Below are 19,946 nucleotides of genomic sequence, written 5' to 3'. Positions count from 1 at the left end.
GGCAGTGACAACCACAGAGTAAAAGAAGACAACCTGATCAGTATCCAGTGTAGGCTCTAGTCACCACAACGTCAGTCACACTTTCTATCAGGAGGATAATGGCCAGCACACACTGAAGAAAGAGGTGGCAGACAGCTACACTAAAAATAATTCTCACACCAAAAATGGTTAAATCCACACAGGTTATGCAGAGGGACTCCTACATAAAAATAGCCCTCTAAGACCACAGAAGGATGGGATGGGGAGGGAGGTGGGTGGGGGGTCCGGGAAGGGGAACACATGTAAACCCATGGCTGATTCATGTCAATGTATGGCAAAAACTATTACAATATTGTAAAGTAATTAGCCCCCAACTAAAATAAATAAATTTATAAAAAAAAAAAAAAAGACCACAGTAGATAATTGTTTCTCCTAAACTCATTGAGCAAGAGAAGTATAAGTAAAATGAAGAGGCAGAGGAACCACTCCCAATTAAAAGATCAAGAGAACTCCTCTGAAAGGAAGAACAATAGACCTCTTTAAAACAATAGACCTCTCTAGTCTAATAGACACTGAGTTCAAAAAGGAGATAATAAAAATTCTGAAGGAATTAAGAAATGCAGATTACTATAAAAAGGAAATAGAAACTATAAAAAGGAAACAAGAAAAATTAGAGAACTCATTCACCAAGATGAAAGCTGAGCTAAAGGCAATGAATAGCAGAATGAATAATGCAGAAGAATGCATAAGTCATCTGGAAGATACAATAATGGAAATCACCCAGTCAGAACAGCAGACAAAAAAATCAAATTTTGAAAAGAATGAAAATATTACAAGAGACTTATGGGATAGTACATAGTGTGCCAATCTACACATAATAGGAACCACAGAAGAAAAAGAAAAGGAGGATTGAAAATATATTTGAAGAAATTATGGCTGAAAGCTTCCCAAACCTGAAGAAGGAAGGTTTAGTTTTTATTTAGTCTTCTCTAAATAAAAAAGAAATAAGAACCTATAAGAAAGAGGAAATCATACTTGGGAAGTAAATCACTTAAATAAGCCAGTACATAGTGAAAGTGTTAGTTGCTCCGTTGTGTCTGACTCTTTGCAACCCCATGGATATAGCCTGCCAGGCTTCTCTGTCCATGGAATTCTCCAGGCAAGAATACTGGAGTGAGTTACCATTTCCTTCTCCAGGAGGTTTTCCCAACCCAAGGATTGAACCCAAGTTTCTGCTTTGCAGGCAGATTCTTTACCATCTGAACTACTAGGGAAGCCCTGAAATAAGCCCGTATATAGATTTAAAAATGAAAACATTTATATAGAAGCAATAATGAGCAAAAATAACCACAGGAACAGCAAAAGGATGGACATGAAGATGTAAAAGAGGATATCAAAATCATAAAATGTGGGGGAAGAGAGTAAGGAAATGTAGATTATTTTCCCCCTAGAATATCTTTGAGCCTATGTGACTACCAGTGTAAAGCAAGTAGATGTAGGAAAAGTTTAATATACTTGAAAAAGCTACCCTTAACCACAAATCAAAAGCATACAATAGATTCATAAAAACCAAAAAGAAGAGAAAGTAAGCCTAATACAAAAGAAAATCACCAAAACATAAAAGGAAAAACAAAAAAGAAAGATATAAGAAGAAATATAAAATCAATGGAAAAACAAAGCTTAAAATAGTAATAAACACATGCTGCTATGTGCTTAGTCACTCAGTCATGTCCGACTCTTGTGACCCCATAGACCTGTAGCCTGCCAGACTCCTCTGTCCACAGGATGCTCCAGGCAAGAATAGTGTGGTGGGTTGCCATTTCCTTCTCCAGGGGATCTTCCCGATCCAGGGATCGAACCCAGGTCTCCTGCATTGCAGTCAGACTCTTTACCTACTGAGCTATGAGGGAAACTCAATAAATACAACAAATACATATCTATCAATTATTACTTTAAAAGTCAGTGGACTAAATGCTCCAATCAAAAGACAGAGAGTGGCAGATTGGATAAAAAAAAAAAAAAACCCAAGAGACTACAATATGTTGCCCACAATAGACCCACTTTAGGGCAAAGGACACGCATAGATTGAAAATAAGGGGATGGAAAAAGATATTCATGGAAACAGCAAGAAAGCAGGGTTTGCAATACTCATAATCAGACAAAATGAACTTTGAAACGATAGAAAAAGAAGGACACTAAATAATGGTAAAAGGATTAATACAAGGAGAGGATATTACACTTGTCAACATATGTGCACCTAATGTAGAAGCACCCAAATACATAAAACAGACATGAAGGAAGAAATTGATGAGAATACAATAATAGTAGGAGACTTTAACACCTCACTCACATCAATGGACAGATCCATAAGGCAACAAAGATTCGAAATGATACAATAGAATAGTTAGTCTTGATATCTATAGGACATTACATCCAAAAAAAAAAAAGCAGACTACACATTCCTTTCAAGTGCTTGTGAAACAGTTTCTAGGATTGCCAACATACTAGGGCAAAAAAATTTGTAAGTATAAAAATTTTTTGAGCATATTTTCTGGTCACAACAGCAGAAACTAGCATATCAACCACAGGAAAAGAAATGAGAATAAACAGTTACATGGAGACTTAACAACATGCTACTAAAAAACTAATGGGCCATCTAGGAAATAAAAAAGGAAATTAATAAATACCTGAAGCAAATGACAATGAAAACTCAACCATACAATGTCCATGGGATGCAGCCAAACAGTTCTTACAGCAAAAGTTCATAGCAATACAGTCTTTCTTTAAGAAACAAGAAAAAACTCAAATAAATAACCTAACTCACCACCTTAAATAATTAGAAAAAGAACAAATAAAACCTAAAGTCAGCAGAAGGAACGAGATAATAAAATTAGAGAGGAAAGAAATAAAATGGAGATTAAAAAAAGTCAGTAAAAGCAAGAGCTGGTTCTTTGAAGAGTAAACAAAGTTGACAAACCTCTGTCCAGGCTCATCAAGAAGGAAAGAGAAAAGACCCAAATAAACAAAATAAGAAATGAAAGAAGAGAGATCACAACTGATGCCACAGAATTACAGAAAACCATAAGAGAATTTTATGAGCAATTATACAACAAACAAATTTTACAACCTAGAAGAAATGGACAACTTCTAAGAAACATACAACCCACCAAAATGAAATCAATAAAAGAAGCTGATAACAGATCAATCTCTAGAAGTAAAATAGTACTCTTAAAAAAAAGGTCCCTCCAAACAAAAGTCAGGGGTCAGATGTCTTTCAGGAGAATTCTACCAAACATACAAGGAAGTACTTATACCAATCATTCTTGAACTCTTCCAAAAGATTGAAGAGGAAGGAATGGTTCCAAAGACATTCTATGAAGACACCATCACCCTGATAGCAAAACCTGATAAAGACACTAGCATAAAAGAAAATTACAGGCCAATATATTATATTTGATGAATACATATGCAAAAATTCTCAAAAAAGTTAGGAAAAGCAAGTGTAAATAAACAATTCCCTTAAAATCACATAAAAAATACTGACCAAGGAGGTAAAAGATTTATATGCTGATAACTATGAAACATTAATAAAGGAAACTGAAGATAATTGAAAGAAAGGGAAAGATATCCCACACTCTTGGATTGGAAGAATTAATCTTGTTAAAATGGGCATACTACCCAAAGCAATCTATGGATTTAATGTGATCCTTATCAAATTACCCACAGAACTAGAACAAATTATTTTAAAATTTAAATGGAAACATAACAGACTGAGAATTACCAATGCAATCTTGAGGGAAAAGAGCAAAGCAGGAGGCATAACCCTTCCAGTCATCAGACAATACTGCAAAGCTAAAGTAATGAAAACAGCATGCTGCTGCTGCTGCTGCTGCTGCTGCTAAGTCGCTTCAGTAGTGTCCGACTCTGTGCGACCCCATAGACGGCAGCCCACTAGGCTTCCCCGTCCCAGGGATTCTCCAGGCAAGAACACTGGAGTGGGTTGCCATTTCCTTCTCCAGTGCATGAAAGTGAAAAGTGAAAGTGAAGTCGCTCAGTCATGTCCGACTCTTAGCGATCCCATGGACTGCAGCCTACCAGGCTCCTCTGTCCATGGGATTTTCCAGGCAAGAGTACTGGAGTGGGGTGCCATTGCCTTCTCCGGAAAACAGCATAGTATTGACCAAAACATAGACTATGGATCACTGGAACAGAATAGAGAAAAATAAACTCACACACCTATGGACAATTAATCCTTGACAAAGGAGGTAGAATATACAACAAGGAGAAGACATTGTCTTCAGCAAGTGGTGTTGGAAAAGCTGGACAGCCACATGTAAATCAAAGAAGTTACAACACATCCTCACACCATACACAAAAATAAACTCAAAATGATTTAAAAAATTAAATGTAAGAGGACACCATAAAACTCCTAGAAGAGAATGTAGGCAAATGACATAAAGTATACCAATATTTTCTCAGGTCAGTCTCCCAAGGCAATAAAAATAAAAGCAAAAATAAACGAATGGAACCTAATCAAACTTACAAACTTTTGTACAGCAAAGGAAATCATAAACAAAATGTAAAGGCTGGGAAGAAATGTTTGCAAATAATGCAACTGACAAAGCCTTAATTTCCAAAATATACTAATAGCTCATACAATTCAACAACAAAAAATCAAAAGTCAATCAAAAAATGGGGAGAAGATCTAAATAGACATTTCTCCAAGGGAAACATACAAATGGCCTAAAAGCCCATGAAAAGATGCTCAGAACATTGCTAATTATTAGAGGAATGCAAATCAAAACTATAATGTGTTATCATCTCACAATTGTCAGAATGGACATTATTTAAAAGTCTACAAATAATAAATATTGGTGAAGTTGTGAACAAAAAGAAACTCTCTTATACTGTTGGTAGAAATGTAAATTGGTTCAGCCAGTATGGAAAACAGTATGGAGGTTCCTGAAAAAACTAAAAACAGAGTTTCCATATGGTAGGCAACTCCACTCCTGGTAGCATATACCCAGACAAAACTATAATTTGAAAAGCCACAGGCACCCATATGTTCATTGTAGCACTATTTACAGTAACCAAGAGGAAACAAACTAAGTGTTCATTGACATATGTATGGGTGAAGATGTCATATATATATTATATGACATTATATATGTCATTATCCACATGTCATTATATATATACATATATAATGCAAAGTTAGTCTTAAAAAAGAACGAAATAATGTCATTTGAAGCAACATAGGTGGACTTAGACCTTATCATACTAAGAGAAGTAAGTCAGAGAGAGAAAGACAAATACCATATGCTATAATATGTGGAATCTAAAACACAACACAAAGAAATACATCTAGGAAACCAAAACAGACTCACAAACAGAGAACAGACTTGTCATTGCCAAGAGGGAGGAGGGTGGAAGATGGAAGGATTGGGAATTTGGGATTAGCAGATGCAAACTAGTATATATAGAATGTAAAATGAATAAGGACCTACCATATAGCTCAGGAAAATATATTCAGTATACTGTGATATCCCCACTCCAGTACTCTTGCCTGGAAAATCCCATGGACGGAGGAGCCTGGTAGGCTGCAGTCCATGGGGTCGCTAAGAGTCGGACACGACTGAGCAACTTCACTTTCACTTTTCACTTTCATGCATTGGAGAAGGAAATGGCAACCCACTCCAGTGTTCTTGCCTGGAGAATCCCAGGGATGGGGGAGCCTGGTGGGCTTCTGTCTATGGGGTCGCACAGAGTCGGACATGACTGAAGCAACTTAGCAGCAGCAGCAGCATACTGTGATATACAATAATGGAAAAGAATCAGTTCAGTTTAGTTCAATTGCTCCAGTCTTGTCCAGCTCTTTGCGATCCTATGGACTGCAGCATGCCAGGCTTTCCTGCCCATCACCAACTCCCAGAGCTTGTTCAAACTCATGTCCATCAAGTCAGTGATGCCATCCAACCATCTCATCCTCTGTCATCCCCTTCTCCTGCCTTCAGTCTTTCCCAGCATTAGGGTCTTTTCCAATGAGTCAGTTCTTCGCATCAGGCAGCCAAAGTATTGGAGTTTCAGCTTCAGCATCAGTGCTTCCAATGAATATTTAGGACTGGATTGGGAATACTGGATTGGGTTGCCATGCCCTCCTCCAGGGAATCTTTCTGACCCAGAGATCAAACCTACATCTCTTACGTCTCCTGCATTGGCAAGCCAGTTTTCTACCACTGGTGCCACTTTATAGCAATTCTTAATTTTAAACAGCCTAATATATCAATCTTCTCTTTTGAGTTTATTGTTCTTTGTGTTCTGTTTGGAAAACTTACCCTCCCTGACATGGCTATTGCAGGGATTTTTTTTGTTTTGCATAGATATCTACAATATATAAGGAACTTTTTTTTTTTTAATGATATGAGATTTCATTTATTCCTATTTGGATATTCATTTGACTTCTTACTTTTTAATGGAAGAGACTACTCTCTACCTACTACTGTGTATTTCCACTTTTATCATAAATTAATTTTCTGTATATTCATGAATGTATTTATGAGTTCTAAGTATTCTTGTCTGGAGAATCCAAGGGACGACGGAGCCTGGTGGGCTGCCGTGTATGGGGTCGCACAGAGTCGGACACGACTGAAGCAACTTAGCAGCAGCAGCAGCAGCATTGGTCTATTTGTATATCCAGTGTCAGTCTGATACTATCTTAATCCCTGTAATTTTATCATGTTCTGATAACCTGTAGGGGAAGCCTTCTCACCTTGTTTTTCACCCTTGTATTTCTATACAAGTTTAAGAATCAGCTTCTAACGTTACATAAAAATTCTATTTGGAATTTTATTCGAGTTGCCTTGGCTCTATATGTCAATTTTTACATTTTCACAATGTGGCTTTCTTTAAATCCTTGAACTTGGATACAAATTTTTTAAAACTTATTTCTCAACATGCTATTTATGTTTCTTGATATAGAGGCTATCAAAGACTTTATTTTTTTTATTTTTATTATTTTTTTTACTTTACAATATTATAGTAGTTTTTGCCATACATTGACATGAATCAGCCATGGGTTTACATGTGTTCCCCATCCTGGACCCCCCTCCCACCTCCCTCCCCATCCCATCCCTCTGGGTCATCCCATTGCCCCAGCCCTGAGCATTTGTCTCATGCATCAAACATGGAATGGTGTTCTGTTTCACATATGATAATATACATGTTTCAATGCTATTCTCCCAGAACGTCCTACCCTCACCTTCTCCCTCAGAGTCCATAAGACTGTTCTATGCATCTGTGTCTCTTATTCTGTCTCGCATATAGGGTTATCGTTACCATTTTTCAAATTCCATATATATGCATTAGTATACTGTATTGGTGTTTTTCTTTCTGGCTTACTTCACTCTGTATTATGGGCTCCAGTTTCATCCATCTCAATAGAACCGATTCAAATGTTTTTTTTAATGACTGAGTAATAGTCCATTGTGTGTATGTACCACAGCTTCCTTATCCATTCGTCTGCTGATGGACATCTAGGTTGCTTCCATGTCCCGGCTATTGTAAACAGTGCTGCGATGAACATTGGGGTACATGTGTGTCTTATCAAAGACTTTAATATCTTTTTTACATTGATGTTGTTCAGTCGCTAAGTTGCCATTGACTCTTTGCAACCCCATGGACTACAGCATGCCAGGCTTCTCTGTCCTTCACTATTTCCCCGAGTTTCCTCGAACTCCTGTCCATTGAAGTGATGATGCCACCCAACCATATCATCCTCTGTTGTCCCCTTTTCCTCCTGCTCTCAGTCTTTCCAATATCAGGGACTTTTCCAGTGAGTCAGCACTTCACATTAGTGAAGAGCCAAAGTATTGGAGCTACAGCTTCAGTCCTTCCGATGAAAATCCAGGGTTGATTTCCTTTGGGATTGACTGAGTTTGATCTCCTTGCAGTCCTAGAGACCCTCAAGAGTCTTCTCCAGCACCAGAGTTCAAAAGCATCAATTCTTCAGCACGCAGTCTTCTTTATGTTCCAACTCTCACATCCCTACTTGATTATTGGAAAAAATCATAGCTTTGACTGTGTATAGCAATTTGTCAGCAAAGTGATGTCTCTGCTTTTTAATACGCTGTCTAGGTTTTTCATAGCTTTCCTTCTAAGGAGCAAATGTCTTTTAATTTCATGGCTGCAGTCACCATCCACAGTGATTTTTGAGCCCCTCAAAATAAAATCTATCACTGCTTAATCTTGTTCCCCACCTATTTGCCATGAAGTGATGGAACTGGATGCTAAGATCTTAGTTTGTTGAATGTTGAGTTTTAAGCCAGCTTTTTCACTCTCCTCTTTCACCTTCCTCGAGAGGCTTTAGTTCTTCTTTGCTTTCGGACATTAGAGTGGTATCATCTGCATATCTGAAGCTGTTGGTATTTCTCCCAGCGATCTTGGTTCCAGCTTGTGATCCATCCAGCCTGGCATTTTGCATGATGTCAGTCAGTTCATTCGGTCAGTTGTGTCCGACTCTTTGCAACCCCATGCACTGTTGCACACTAGGCTTCTCTATCACCAACTCCCGGAGCTTTCTCAGACTCATGTTCATGGAGTCGGTGATGCCATCCAACCAACCTGTCCTCTGTCATCCCCTTCTCCTCCTGCCTTCAATTTTTCCCAGCATCAGGGTATTTTCCAATGAGTCAGTTCTTCCCATCAGGTGGCCAAAGTATTGGAGCTTCAGCTTCAGCATCAGTCCTTCCAATCAATATTCACGATTGATTTCCTTTAGGATTGACTGGTTTGATCTCCTTGCAGTCCAAGGGACTCTCATGAGTCTTCTCCAATACCACAGTTCAAAAGCACCAGTTCTTCAGTGCTTACCTTTCTTTATGGTCCAACTCTCACATGTCATACATGACTACTGGAAAAACCACAGCTTTGACTAGATGAACTTATGTTGGCAAAGTAATGTCTCTGCTTTTTAATACGCTGTCTAGGTTGGTCATAGCTTTTCTTCCAAGGAGCAAGCATCTTTTAATTTCATGGCTGCAGTCACCATCTGCAGTGATTTTGGAGCCCAACAAAATAAAGTCTGACACTGTTTCCATTGTTTCCCAATCTATTTGCCATGAAGTTATGGGATCGGATGCCATGATCTTAGTCTTTGAATGCTGAGTTTTAAGCCAGCTTTTTCACTCTCCTCTTTCACCCTCATCAAGAAGCTCTTTAGTTCCTCTTCTCTTTCTGCCATAAGGGTGGTGTCATCTGCATATCTGAGGTTATTGATATTTCTCCTGGCAATCCTGATTCCAGCTTGTGCTTCATCGAGCCTGGCATTTTGCATGATGTACTCTGCATAAGTTAAATAAGCAGAGTGACATTCTATAGCCTTGATTTACTTCTTTACCAATTTTGAACCAGTCTGTTGTTCCATATCCAATTCTAACTGTTTCTTCTTGACTTGCATGCAGGTTTCTCAGGAGGCAGGTAAGGTGGTCTAGTATTCCCATCCCTGTAAGAACTTTCCAGTTTGTTGTGATCCACACAAACAAAGGCTTTGGTGTAGTCACTGAAGCAGAAGTAGATGTTTTTTTTTTAAATTCCTTTGCTTTTTCTATTATCCAATGAATGATGGCTATTTGATCTCTGATTTCTCTTCCTTTTCTAAATCCAGCTTGTACATCTGGAAGTTCTGTGCTCACATACTGTTGAAGCCTGGCTTGAAGGATTTTGAGCATTACCTTGTGAACATATAACATGAGCACTATTGTATGGTAGTCTGAACATTCTTTGGCATTGGGTGCCTTTGGAATTAGAATGAAAACTGACCTTTTTCAGTCCTGTGGCCACTGCTGAGTTTTCCAAATTTGCTGGCATATTGAATGCAGAACTTATCTGCATCATCTTTTAGAATTTGAAATAGCTCAGCTGTAATTCTATCATCTCCACTAGCTTTGTTTGTAGTAATTCTTCCTAAGACCCCCTTGACTTCACATTGCAGGGTGTCTGTCTCTTGGTGAGTGAGCACACCATTTTGGGTTTACAGGTCATTAAGACCTTTTTTGACATAGTTCTTCTGTGTATTCTTGCCAACTTTTCTCAATCTCTTCTTCTTCTCTTAGGCCCTTGCCATTTATGTCCTTTATTGTGCCCATCTTTGCATGAAATATTCCTTTGGTAGCTCCAGGTTTCTTGAAGATACCTTTAGTCTTTCCCATTCTGTTGTTTTCCTTTATTTCTTTACATTGTTCACTTAAGAAGGCTATCTTATCTCTCGTGATATTCTCTGCAACTCTGCATTCAGTTATGTATATTTTTGTTTTCTCCTCTCCTTTCATTTTTCTTCTTTTCTCGGTTAGTTTTAAGGCCTCCTCAGACAACCACTTTGCCTTCTTGAATTTCTTCTTCTTTGGGATGGTTTTGATCACCACCTCATGTACAATGTTATGAACCTCCTTCCACAGTTCTTCAGGCACTCTGTCTACCAGACCTAATCCCTTGAACGTATTTGTCACTTCCACTGTATAATCATAAGGGATTTGATTTAGGTCATACCTGAATGGCCTAATGTTTTTCCCTACTTTCTTCAAGTTAAGCCTGAATTTTGCAGTAAGAAGCCCATGATTTGAGCCACATTCATCTCAAGGTCTTGTTTTTGATGACTGTATAAATCTTCTCCATATTTGGATGCAAAGAATATAATCAATATGATTTCAGTTTTGACCATCTCATGATGTCTGTGTGTAGAGTCGACTTTAGTGTTTTTGGAAGAGAGTGTTTGCAATGACCAGTGTGTTATCTCAGAAAACACTGTTAACCTTTGCCCTGCTTCATATTGTACTCCAAGGCTGAACTTGCCTGTTACCCCAGGCATCTCTTCACTTCTTACTTTGTATTCCAGTCCCCTGTGAGGGAAAGGACATCTTTTTTCTTGTTAATTCTAGAACATCTTGTTGGTCTTAATAGAACTGTTTAACTTCAGCTTCTTCAGCATTATTGGTTGGGACATAGACTTGGATTACTGTGAGGTTGAAAATTTGTCTTGGAAACTAACCGAGATCATTCTGTCCTTTCTGAGATTGCACCCTCTTTTGTTGACTGTGAGAGCTACTCCCTTTCTTCCAAGGGATTCTTGCCCACAATTAGATATAATGATTACCTGAATTAAATTCATCCATTACTGTCCATTGTTTTCACTGATTTCCTAAAATGTCGATGTTCACTCTTGCCATCTCTTCCTTGACCACATCCGATTTACCTTGATTCAGTGACCTAACATTCCAGGTTCCTATGCAATATTGTTGTTTATAGCATCAGACTTACTTTCATCACTAGACACATCCACAGCTGAGAGTCATTTCCACTGTGGCCCAGCTTCTTCATTCTTTCTGGAGCCATTTCTCCACTCTTCCTCAGTAGCATATTGGGCACCTACCAACTTGTGGGGATCATCTTCCAGTATCATTTCTTTTTGCCTTTTCATACTGTTCATGGGGTTTTCAAGGCAATGAAATTGGAGTAGTTTGCCATTCCCTTCTTCAGGGGACCATGTTTTGTCAGAACTCTCCACCGTGACCCATCTGTCTTGGGTGGCCATACACAGCATGGCTCATAGCTTCATTGAGCTACCCAAGGCTGTGATCCATGTGATCATTTTGGTTAGCAGTGATTTGTGTTTTTTAATTCCTATGAAAATTCTTCAGTCAGTTAAGTTACTTGTATGTGTGTGATTGTGTATGAGTGGTTTTGTGAGAGTGTATTTCCAAATTTCATACATATTCATTTGTGAATGAGAAATATAATTGAAAATGTAGTTTTATTCTACAACTTAAGGTTAGTTTCTGAAATATCATACTTCCCACAGAAATAAGTTTGTCATTTCTCTTCACCTTGTTTTCTTTAAATCACTAGATTTCAAAACACAATAGAAAATTCTTCTGTCCCAGTTTACCTTAACATAGAGTTATTGTAATGATTAAACATTATTCAAAATATCATATACAGTTTATAATACATAATGATTTTGTGTACCCCAGATATTCATGAGGACATCTGTGATGGCAATATTTGAGTAATAATGTTCTAAATTTTATAATAATATGACAGGATTATGGTATTTATGGTAATGATAGGAAGACAGGAATAATCATTAGACATTTTGCATTTGTATGATGCTTGTTTTTCTCTGTACAGTTCGAGGGTTTCCTTCAGAAGAAGATTTTGAGAAGTATATTAAATACGAAAATAAGTCTGCTCTCATTCTGGCTGCTATCATATTTGATCATGACTTCAAAAACAGTAATGACAGATTGCCACTTAAGGTGGGAAAGTTTTATCTAAAGACTTTATATTTCAAAGCTTCAGGGGTTTAATGAAATGAAGGTAACATCACGATTTTATAAATAGCAAAAGTTATAACTTGCTCAAGCTAATAACTGCTGTATATAAGAGCAGGAATTTGAATCTATTAATAGTTCCAACTTATTTTAATACCTATGCTTTTAGTCATTACATTATGCTGATGAGGATAAAACTATACCTTAAGGTCTTGTGACTTCCCTGGTAGTTCAATTGGTAAAGAATCTGCCTGCAGTGCAGGAGACCCCTGTTTGATCCCTGGGCCTGGAAGATCCGCTGGAGAAGGGATAGGCTACCCACTCCACTATTCTTGGGCTTCCCTGGTGGCTCAGCTGGTAATCTATCTGCAATGCGGGAGACCTGGGTTCTATCCCTGGCTGGAAAGATCCCCTGGAGGAGGACATGGCAACCCACTCCAGTATTCTGGCCTGGAGAATTCCATGGACTGTATAGTCCATGGGGTCACAAAGAGTCGGACATGACTGAGTGACTCTCACCCACTCTTAAGGTCTTGTATTCAGAAAAATGAAGTAATAGGAACTTTAGTAAGGATATTTATTTTGCCAATCTACCCGGCCAGGTAGATGTCTCCACGCCTGCAAATTGTGGTTAAGAAAATAATAATATAGATACATGAAAAAGATGGGCAGCAATATCTGTTACCTGTTTATATTTCTCTGGAATTTCAGATAGTACATACCTATATATGATATTTAAACTTTTTATTGAACTTGATTTTAAGTGTAATTCCCATTCTGACTTTGCATGTGAAGTCAAGTTTATAATAAAGCTGTTACTATGCAAACATTAAACAAACGCAAAAGCAGCCCAGCTCATGTCTGGAACTTTTTTGGCTGTGGCAGCTTTAATTACTGGGATTGTGAGCTTTAGAAGGAATTTATCTGCCCTCTTGTTAGGACAGTTGCCTGCTAAATACCTCTTTTTTTTTTTGCACTTGGTGTCATACTTTAATATATTGTTGCTACATATCCAAAGAGGTAATTGCTTTAACTTTGAGAATCCTTGATTCTCTCTCTGGTGGCCATGGAAGCTTCTGTAATGCCACTAATAGCTAATTTGCATGTCCTTTAAATATTTTAAGTTTGATCTTTAAATTAAAGGCAGATACATATACACTACCAAGGGCTTTCCACTGGCTCAGCGGTGAAGAATCTGCCTGCAATGCAGTAGTCACAGGAGTTGCAGGTTCGATCCCTGGGTGGGGAAGATCCCCTGCAGGAGGACATGGCAACCCACTCCAGTATTCTTACCTGGAGAATTCCATGGACAGAGGAGTCTGGTGGACTACAGTTCGTTGGGCCACAGTCAGACAAAACTGAAGCTACTTAGCATGCACGCATACACTGGCAGAGATTCCAACAGGAAAGATGTCTTTCTTTTGAATAAATTACTTAATTTCTCTTCTAAATCTCTAGTAACAGCTCTTAGGCTTTAGCCAGGTTGCATCAGAATTAGGACACCTGCAGCCACTGAAGAAGACTCTCATAACATTGCTCAAGGTGGAGTGTTTTGAACCTGGTAACTTGGTGTGTCTCTTTACCAGAGACAGACGTTCTATCTAGGGTTGAGGGAAAAGATCAAACTATAGTATATGTGCATAGAGCCAGATCCAGCATTTAAGAGGCAAGCATTTGCCAGGAGAAGAGAAGAAACTCACTTTATTCTTTTCATATATGTCTACTTTATGCTAATTACTGCCTCAAAATGCTTGTGCTTATATAACTTCATTGGTATATATGGACCCCCTGGCCCAAATATCAAGTAACTTTGGTACAGTGGCAAACTTCATTTTTGTTGTTGATTCTCTGTGTCTAGTATTTGAAATATATTCCTGACAATTTTTCTCCCAGGTTATTTTCCCAGATACCTGTTCTCTTTTTCTACACTTTACCAAACAAAATTTCTTATCTCTGCTTTCTGACTTCATGGATAATGTAGACCTACTATACTCTCCTTCTTTCCTCAACCTGTGGCTCTTATGTAGCTGAACTCTATATGTTAGCTGAATTTCCCAGGCAAGACTTAATCTATCCACATGGATACCACAACGATTCATTAAGAACACAGAAAAGATCAGGTTGCTCTACTATGTTAAAGACACCAGGGGTGCTCCATTGACTACAGAAGTTTCTTTGCACAGGATACAAGGCCATCGGTGAACTGTTTCTGGATACCCTTCCAGCCCCGTTTTTGTCTCTTCTTTCTTTGGACTTTATGTTATAGCAAGATTGAACCAGTAGCAGTTCTTTGCATGTACTGCATTGTCTCTTGCTCCTCTGCCTTTGGTCACATTATCCTCTTTTGGGGAGGGAATGTGTCCTTTAGAGTGCCCCCATTTTCTTTGGCTAGTTGTCATTCATTCTAGGAAACTCTTGTTGTAAGTGCAAAGTGTCCTCTTCTCTCTTCTGTACTCCCTTAACACTTTTTGAGTTCTCTGAGATCAAGGATTGTGTATTAAGATATTTAAACATGCTGTAGCTGCTTAAAACTTGGTTTATAAATGACTGAATTATGTGAATTTTTACCTAGACATGGTGCATCTGCCTGTTCCTTTCTCACTTTCTCTGATCCGCTTCCTTGATCATTGGTGGTGGTAATCTTTTGTCTTGTTGAGCTACTCAGATTCTACCGTAATTTACCCTTTCAGTTTACTTAGCTCCTCAGACACAGTGAACCATTATTTTTTCATTTAATACTTAAAATAGGTGACATTCAACATTTAAATGTTATCATCCCTCCTCTTCTTCATCTGGGTTTTTTCCTTATGTGTCATTCATTGTTTTGAAGAGGGTGGTATTTTTTTGCCCTGCCATATTTGGCTAACATGATGGGAAATGAAATAATAGAACTAACTGAATTCTCACCAGTTGTTGATGTTGTTTAGTCGCTAAGTGGTGGCCAACTTTTTAAGACCCCATGGACTATAGCCCACCAGGCTCCTCTGTCTATGGGATTTCCCAGGCAAGAATACTGGAGTGAGTTGCAATTTCCTCCTCCAGGGGATCTTCCAACCCAGGGATCATACCCGCATCTCCTATGTTAGCAGGTGGATTCTTCACCACTGAGCTACCAGGGAAGACACCAGAGAAGTTGTTGTTTAATTGCTGAGTCATATCCAACTCTTTGTGACCCCATGGACTGTAGCCCGCCAGGCTTTTCTGTTCATGGGACTCTCCAGGCAAGAATACTGAAGTGGGTTGCCATTTCTTTCTCCCACCAGGAAAGTGTGCATGTCAGTTCTCCATGTAGAAAATTCATTCATAATGATCAAAGAAGGTACCACTATTGTGTCTTTGAAACTCAAAGGCAAAATGCCATGGAGATAAAAGAGGAAACATATAAATTTAGTCAATTTAAAATTATGACTGTGATTATAGGATGTGAGTCCTGCTACTTGTTCCCTGTTGACAGTGATACTGTCATTTCTCATCATTTAGAATTCTGAATTGCTCTCTTGTCCTCAAAACACAACATTTAACTTTGTATTTTATGTAACTTTCATGGCTAGTATTTGCTTTTTGATGTTTATTGTCTTAAAATATTTGTTTTCTATTATTGTTCATTGTAGGTAAAATATCGTCTGCGTTTCAGTTCTAAAAACACTTCATGGTTTACAGAACTTCTCTTTCCAGCTGATCCTTCTCTAGGACCCAGGAACCCGACCTACCCAGATGGGGGAAGTCCTGGTGAGCATATCCTTAAGCACACTTAATTATTATTTTGGTTTTCCAGTCTGGCAGTCATTTAACATTTTTTTTCAACATGTGAGAAATTTGTTTCTTTGTGAATTGTGACAGTAAGTTTTTTAAATTTAGTTTTATGGTAAAACAAGCATATAGAAAACCTTGTATGTTTGGAAAACTCAAAAGTGGCCATAGGACTGGAAAAGATCAGTTTTCATTCCAATCCCAAAGAAAGGCCATGCCAAAGAATGCTCAAACTACCACACAATTGCACTCATCTCACACGCTAGTAAAATAATGCTTAAAATTATCCAAGCCAGACTTCAACAGTACGTGAACCATGAACTTCCAGAAGTTCAAGCTGGATTTAGAAAAGGCAGAGGAACCAGAGACTAAATTGCCAACATCCATTGGATCATTGAAAAAGTAACAGAGTTCCAGAAAAGCATCTACTTCTACTTTACTGACTATGCCAAAGCCTTTGACTGTGTGGATCACAACAAACTCTGGAAAATTCTTAAAGAGATGGGAATACCAGACCACCTGACCTGCCTCTTGAGAAATCTGTATGCAGGTCAGGAAGCAACAGCTAGAACTGGACATGGAGCAACAAACTGGTTCCAAATAGGAAAAGGAGTATGTCAAGGCTGTATATTGTCACCAGGCTTCTTTAACTTATATGCAGAGTACATCATGAGAAACACTGGGCTGGATGAAGCACAAGCTGGAATTGAGGTTGCTGGGATAAATATCAATAACCTCAGATATGCAGATGACACCACCCTTATGGCAGAAAGTGAAGAAGAACTAAAGAGCCTCTTGATGAAAGTGAAAGAGGAGAGTGAAAAAGCTGGCTTAAACTGAACATTCAGAAAACTAAGATCATGGCATCTGGTCCCATCACTTCATGGCAAATAGGTGGGGAAACAGTAAAAAACAGTGACCGACTTTATTTTCTTGGGCTCCAGAATCACTGCTGATGGTGATTGCAGCCATGAAATTAAAAGACGCTTACTCCGTGGAAGAAAAGTTATGACCAACCTAGACAGCATGTTTAAAAGCAGAGACATTACTTTTCCAACAAAGGTTTATCTAGTCAAAGCTATGGTTTTTCCAGTAGTCATGTATGGATGTGAGACTTGGACTATAAAGAAAGCTGAGTGTCGTCGAAGAATTGATGCTTTTGAACTATGGTGTTGGAGCAGACTCTTGAGAGTCCCTTGAACTGCAAAGAGATCAAACCAGTCAATCCTAAAGGAAATCAGTCCTGCATATTCATTGGAAGGACTGATGCTGAAGCTGAAGCTGAAGCTCCAATACTTTGGCCACCTGATGGGAAGAACTGACTCATTTGAAAAGACCCTGATGCTGGGAAAGATTGAAGGTGGGAAGAGAAGGGGATGACAGAAGATGAGATGGCTAGATGGCATCACTGACTCAATGGACATGAGTTTGAATGAACTCTGGGAGTTGGTGATGGACAGGAAGGCCTGGCGTGCTGCAGTCCAATGGGGTCGCAAAGAGTCAGACATGACTGAGCAACTGAACTGATACATTTGTAAAGTATCTTTGTATTACCTTTGATCATTTCCTGAACTTTTATCAATGTATATCCATGCGTTTATTTAGTCTTGTTTGGTAAATGTTGCCTTTGCTGACATAGACACATCTTCATTTACTAACACTATTTGCATGCTTATGGTTCCTATATTATTTTGGGGCAGTTACTTTGATGAATGATGTTTCATTATGCAATGGTAGTTTTAAATTGTTTTTAAATTACATAGGTTAACTTTAGGGGTAAAAAACAATAGAAGACTTGAATTAACTAACAATCCTGAGTATTTGTTTTTACTAAATTATTCGGCAGAAGACAAAATCTATGTGCAGTTACCATTATCAAGAACACGATGATATATCAATTTGACAGACTACTATGTAGTGATGAAAAATAATCATTATCAAACCTGATAAATACAGAGCCATATGGATAGAATTATGACAATGTATAACAGTCTGTATAAAAATTAGAATGGCTGTCTGAAAATAAAGAAAGTTAGATTGGTGGGGTTGTGTAGTGTCTTGTCATTTTTATCAAAAACATTGATTATTTCCCTAATCAAAAGTGGCCTCTTTTAAAATTAGTGTGCTGCATCCTAAGTATAGTTGTGAGAGTAAGTTAATTGAAAATTGCATGATCTTAGTGGAAAAATAGTAGTTTAAAACCAAAAAGAAGCTTTGGTCCCTTAAAAACATTTAAATATAAGCTCTTCCTCGAGGGAGGCTTTCCTAAAAAACCTACTATAAAGGAGGAAAAATTAGACAAAGTTCAGCTATTGAATGATACTGCATAGCAAATTAATATTAAAAACTGATATGAAGAGATATTCTCCTTGTAAATGACATTATAGTATAGTGACTGGGAGTCAAGTCATTTGATGTTTCTTTCTCAGAATCTTTTAATCAGCACTTTTATGATCTTGAACACTCTAGACCTAGTTTCTTAAGGTGAAAAATGAGTATTTGGAGTAAGTGACCTTTTAAATCCCCTTCAACAGTAAAAATCTGTGGTATTCATTATTAGGACCTGGACCAGTTAAATCAGCTAAGTGGTAGAAGAGGTGACCAGAATTAGTTCAGTGAAATTTGAAAGTAATATTTACAAAAATTGTAATAAGAATACTTAAAACATGAGATCCATTTTCTTAAGTGCACAACAAAGGTATATTATTGTGTAGCAGATCTCTGGAACTATTTAATCTTGCAAAACTAAAACCATTCACCAATTAACAACAACTCCTCATTTTCCCCTCCTTCCAGCCCTTGGAGACCATGATTCTATTTTCTGTTTCTATGAGTTTGGCTACTCTAGATACTTCATTTAAGTGGAATCATGCATTAATTGTCTTTTTGTGCATAATGTCCTCAAGATTTATCCATCTTATAGCATATAACAGAATTTTCTTCTTTCTCAAGGCTGAATAATATTCCATTATAGGTCAGTTCATTTCAGTTGTTCAGTCGTGTCCGACTCTTTGTGACCCCATGGACTGCAGCATGCCAGGCTTCCCTGTCCATCACCAACTCATGGAGCTTGCTCAAACTCATGTCCAGAAGATCAGTGATGCCATTCAAACATCTCATCCTCTATCGTCCCCTTCTCCTCCTGTCTTCAATCTTTCCCAGCATCAGGGTCTTTTCAAATAAATCAGTTCTTCACATCGGGTGGCCAAAGTATTGGGGCTTCAGCTTTAGCATCAGTCCTTCCAACGAATATTCAGGAGTGATTTCCTTTAGGATTGACTGGTTTGATCTCCTTGCAGTCCAAGGGACTCTCAAGAGTCTTCTGCAACACCACAATTCAAAAGCATCAGTTCTTTGGCACTCAGCTTTCTTTATAATCCAAGTCTCACATCCATACATGACTACTGGAAAAACAATAGCTTTGATTAGATTGACCTTTGTCAGCAAAGTAATGTCTCTGCTTTTTAATATGCTGTCTAGGTTGGTCATAGCTTTTCTTTCAAGGAGCAAGCATCTTTTAATTTCATGGCTGTTGTTGCCATCTGCAGTGAATTTGGAGCCCAAGAAAACAGAATAAAGTCTGTCATTTTTTCCATCGTTTCCCCACCTATTTGCCATGAAGTGATGGGATCGGATGCCATGATCTTAGTCTTTTGAATGCTGGGTTTTAAGCCAGCTTTTTCATTCTCCTCTTTCACTTTCATCAAGAGGCTCTTAGTTCCTCTTTGCTTTCTGCATAAGGGTGGTGTCATCTGCATATCTGAGATTATTAGTATTTCTCCTGTCAATCTTGATTCCAGCTTTGCTTCATCCAGCCTGGCATTTTGCATGATTCACTCTGCATAGAAGCTAAATAAGCCTGGTGACAATATGCAGCCTTGACGTACTCCTTTC

General features: G+C 38.2%; 1 protein-coding gene and 1 long non-coding RNA gene across 12 annotated transcripts in view; one reads left to right on the top strand and one right to left on the bottom strand.

The window, feature by feature from the left end:
• LOC145531644 (phospholipid-transporting ATPase ABCA3-like) overlaps positions 1 to 19,946 on the top strand; it is a 234,321-nt gene that overhangs the window by 34,088 nt on the left and 180,287 nt on the right. For 9 of the 11 annotated variants that reach the window (XR_014072622.1, XR_014072623.1, XR_014072621.1 and 6 more), the window contains 2 exons: positions 12,160 to 12,287; positions 15,914 to 16,031. Coding sequence is in view for 8 of the 11 variants with exons in the window: in XM_081554590.1 (XP_081410716.1) it covers positions 12,160 to 12,287; positions 15,914 to 16,031 (246 nt within the window). In the remaining 3 variants the exon portion in view is untranslated. The remainder of the gene's footprint in view (positions 1 to 12,159; positions 12,288 to 15,913; positions 16,032 to 19,946) is intronic. The other 2 variants (XM_081554592.1, XM_081554591.1) reach the window with 1 other exon arrangement.
• LOC145531658 (uncharacterized) lies at positions 5,097 to 6,630 on the bottom strand. The gene is made up of 2 exons (XR_014072633.1): positions 5,789 to 6,630; positions 5,097 to 5,516 (listed from the first exon to the last, which is right to left on the bottom strand). It is a non-coding gene; the product is annotated as an uncharacterized LOC145531658 (long non-coding RNA).

Source organism: Giraffa tippelskirchi, chromosome 13 (genome assembly GCF_054371585.1).
Source record: "Giraffa tippelskirchi isolate mGirTip1 chromosome 13, T2T-mGirTip1v1.2.pri, whole genome shotgun sequence".
NCBI classification, from domain to species: domain Eukaryota; kingdom Metazoa; phylum Chordata; class Mammalia; order Artiodactyla; family Giraffidae; genus Giraffa; species Giraffa tippelskirchi.
Note: the sequence above shows the minus strand (reverse complement) of the source record. Positions and strands in the feature narration are given on the sequence as shown.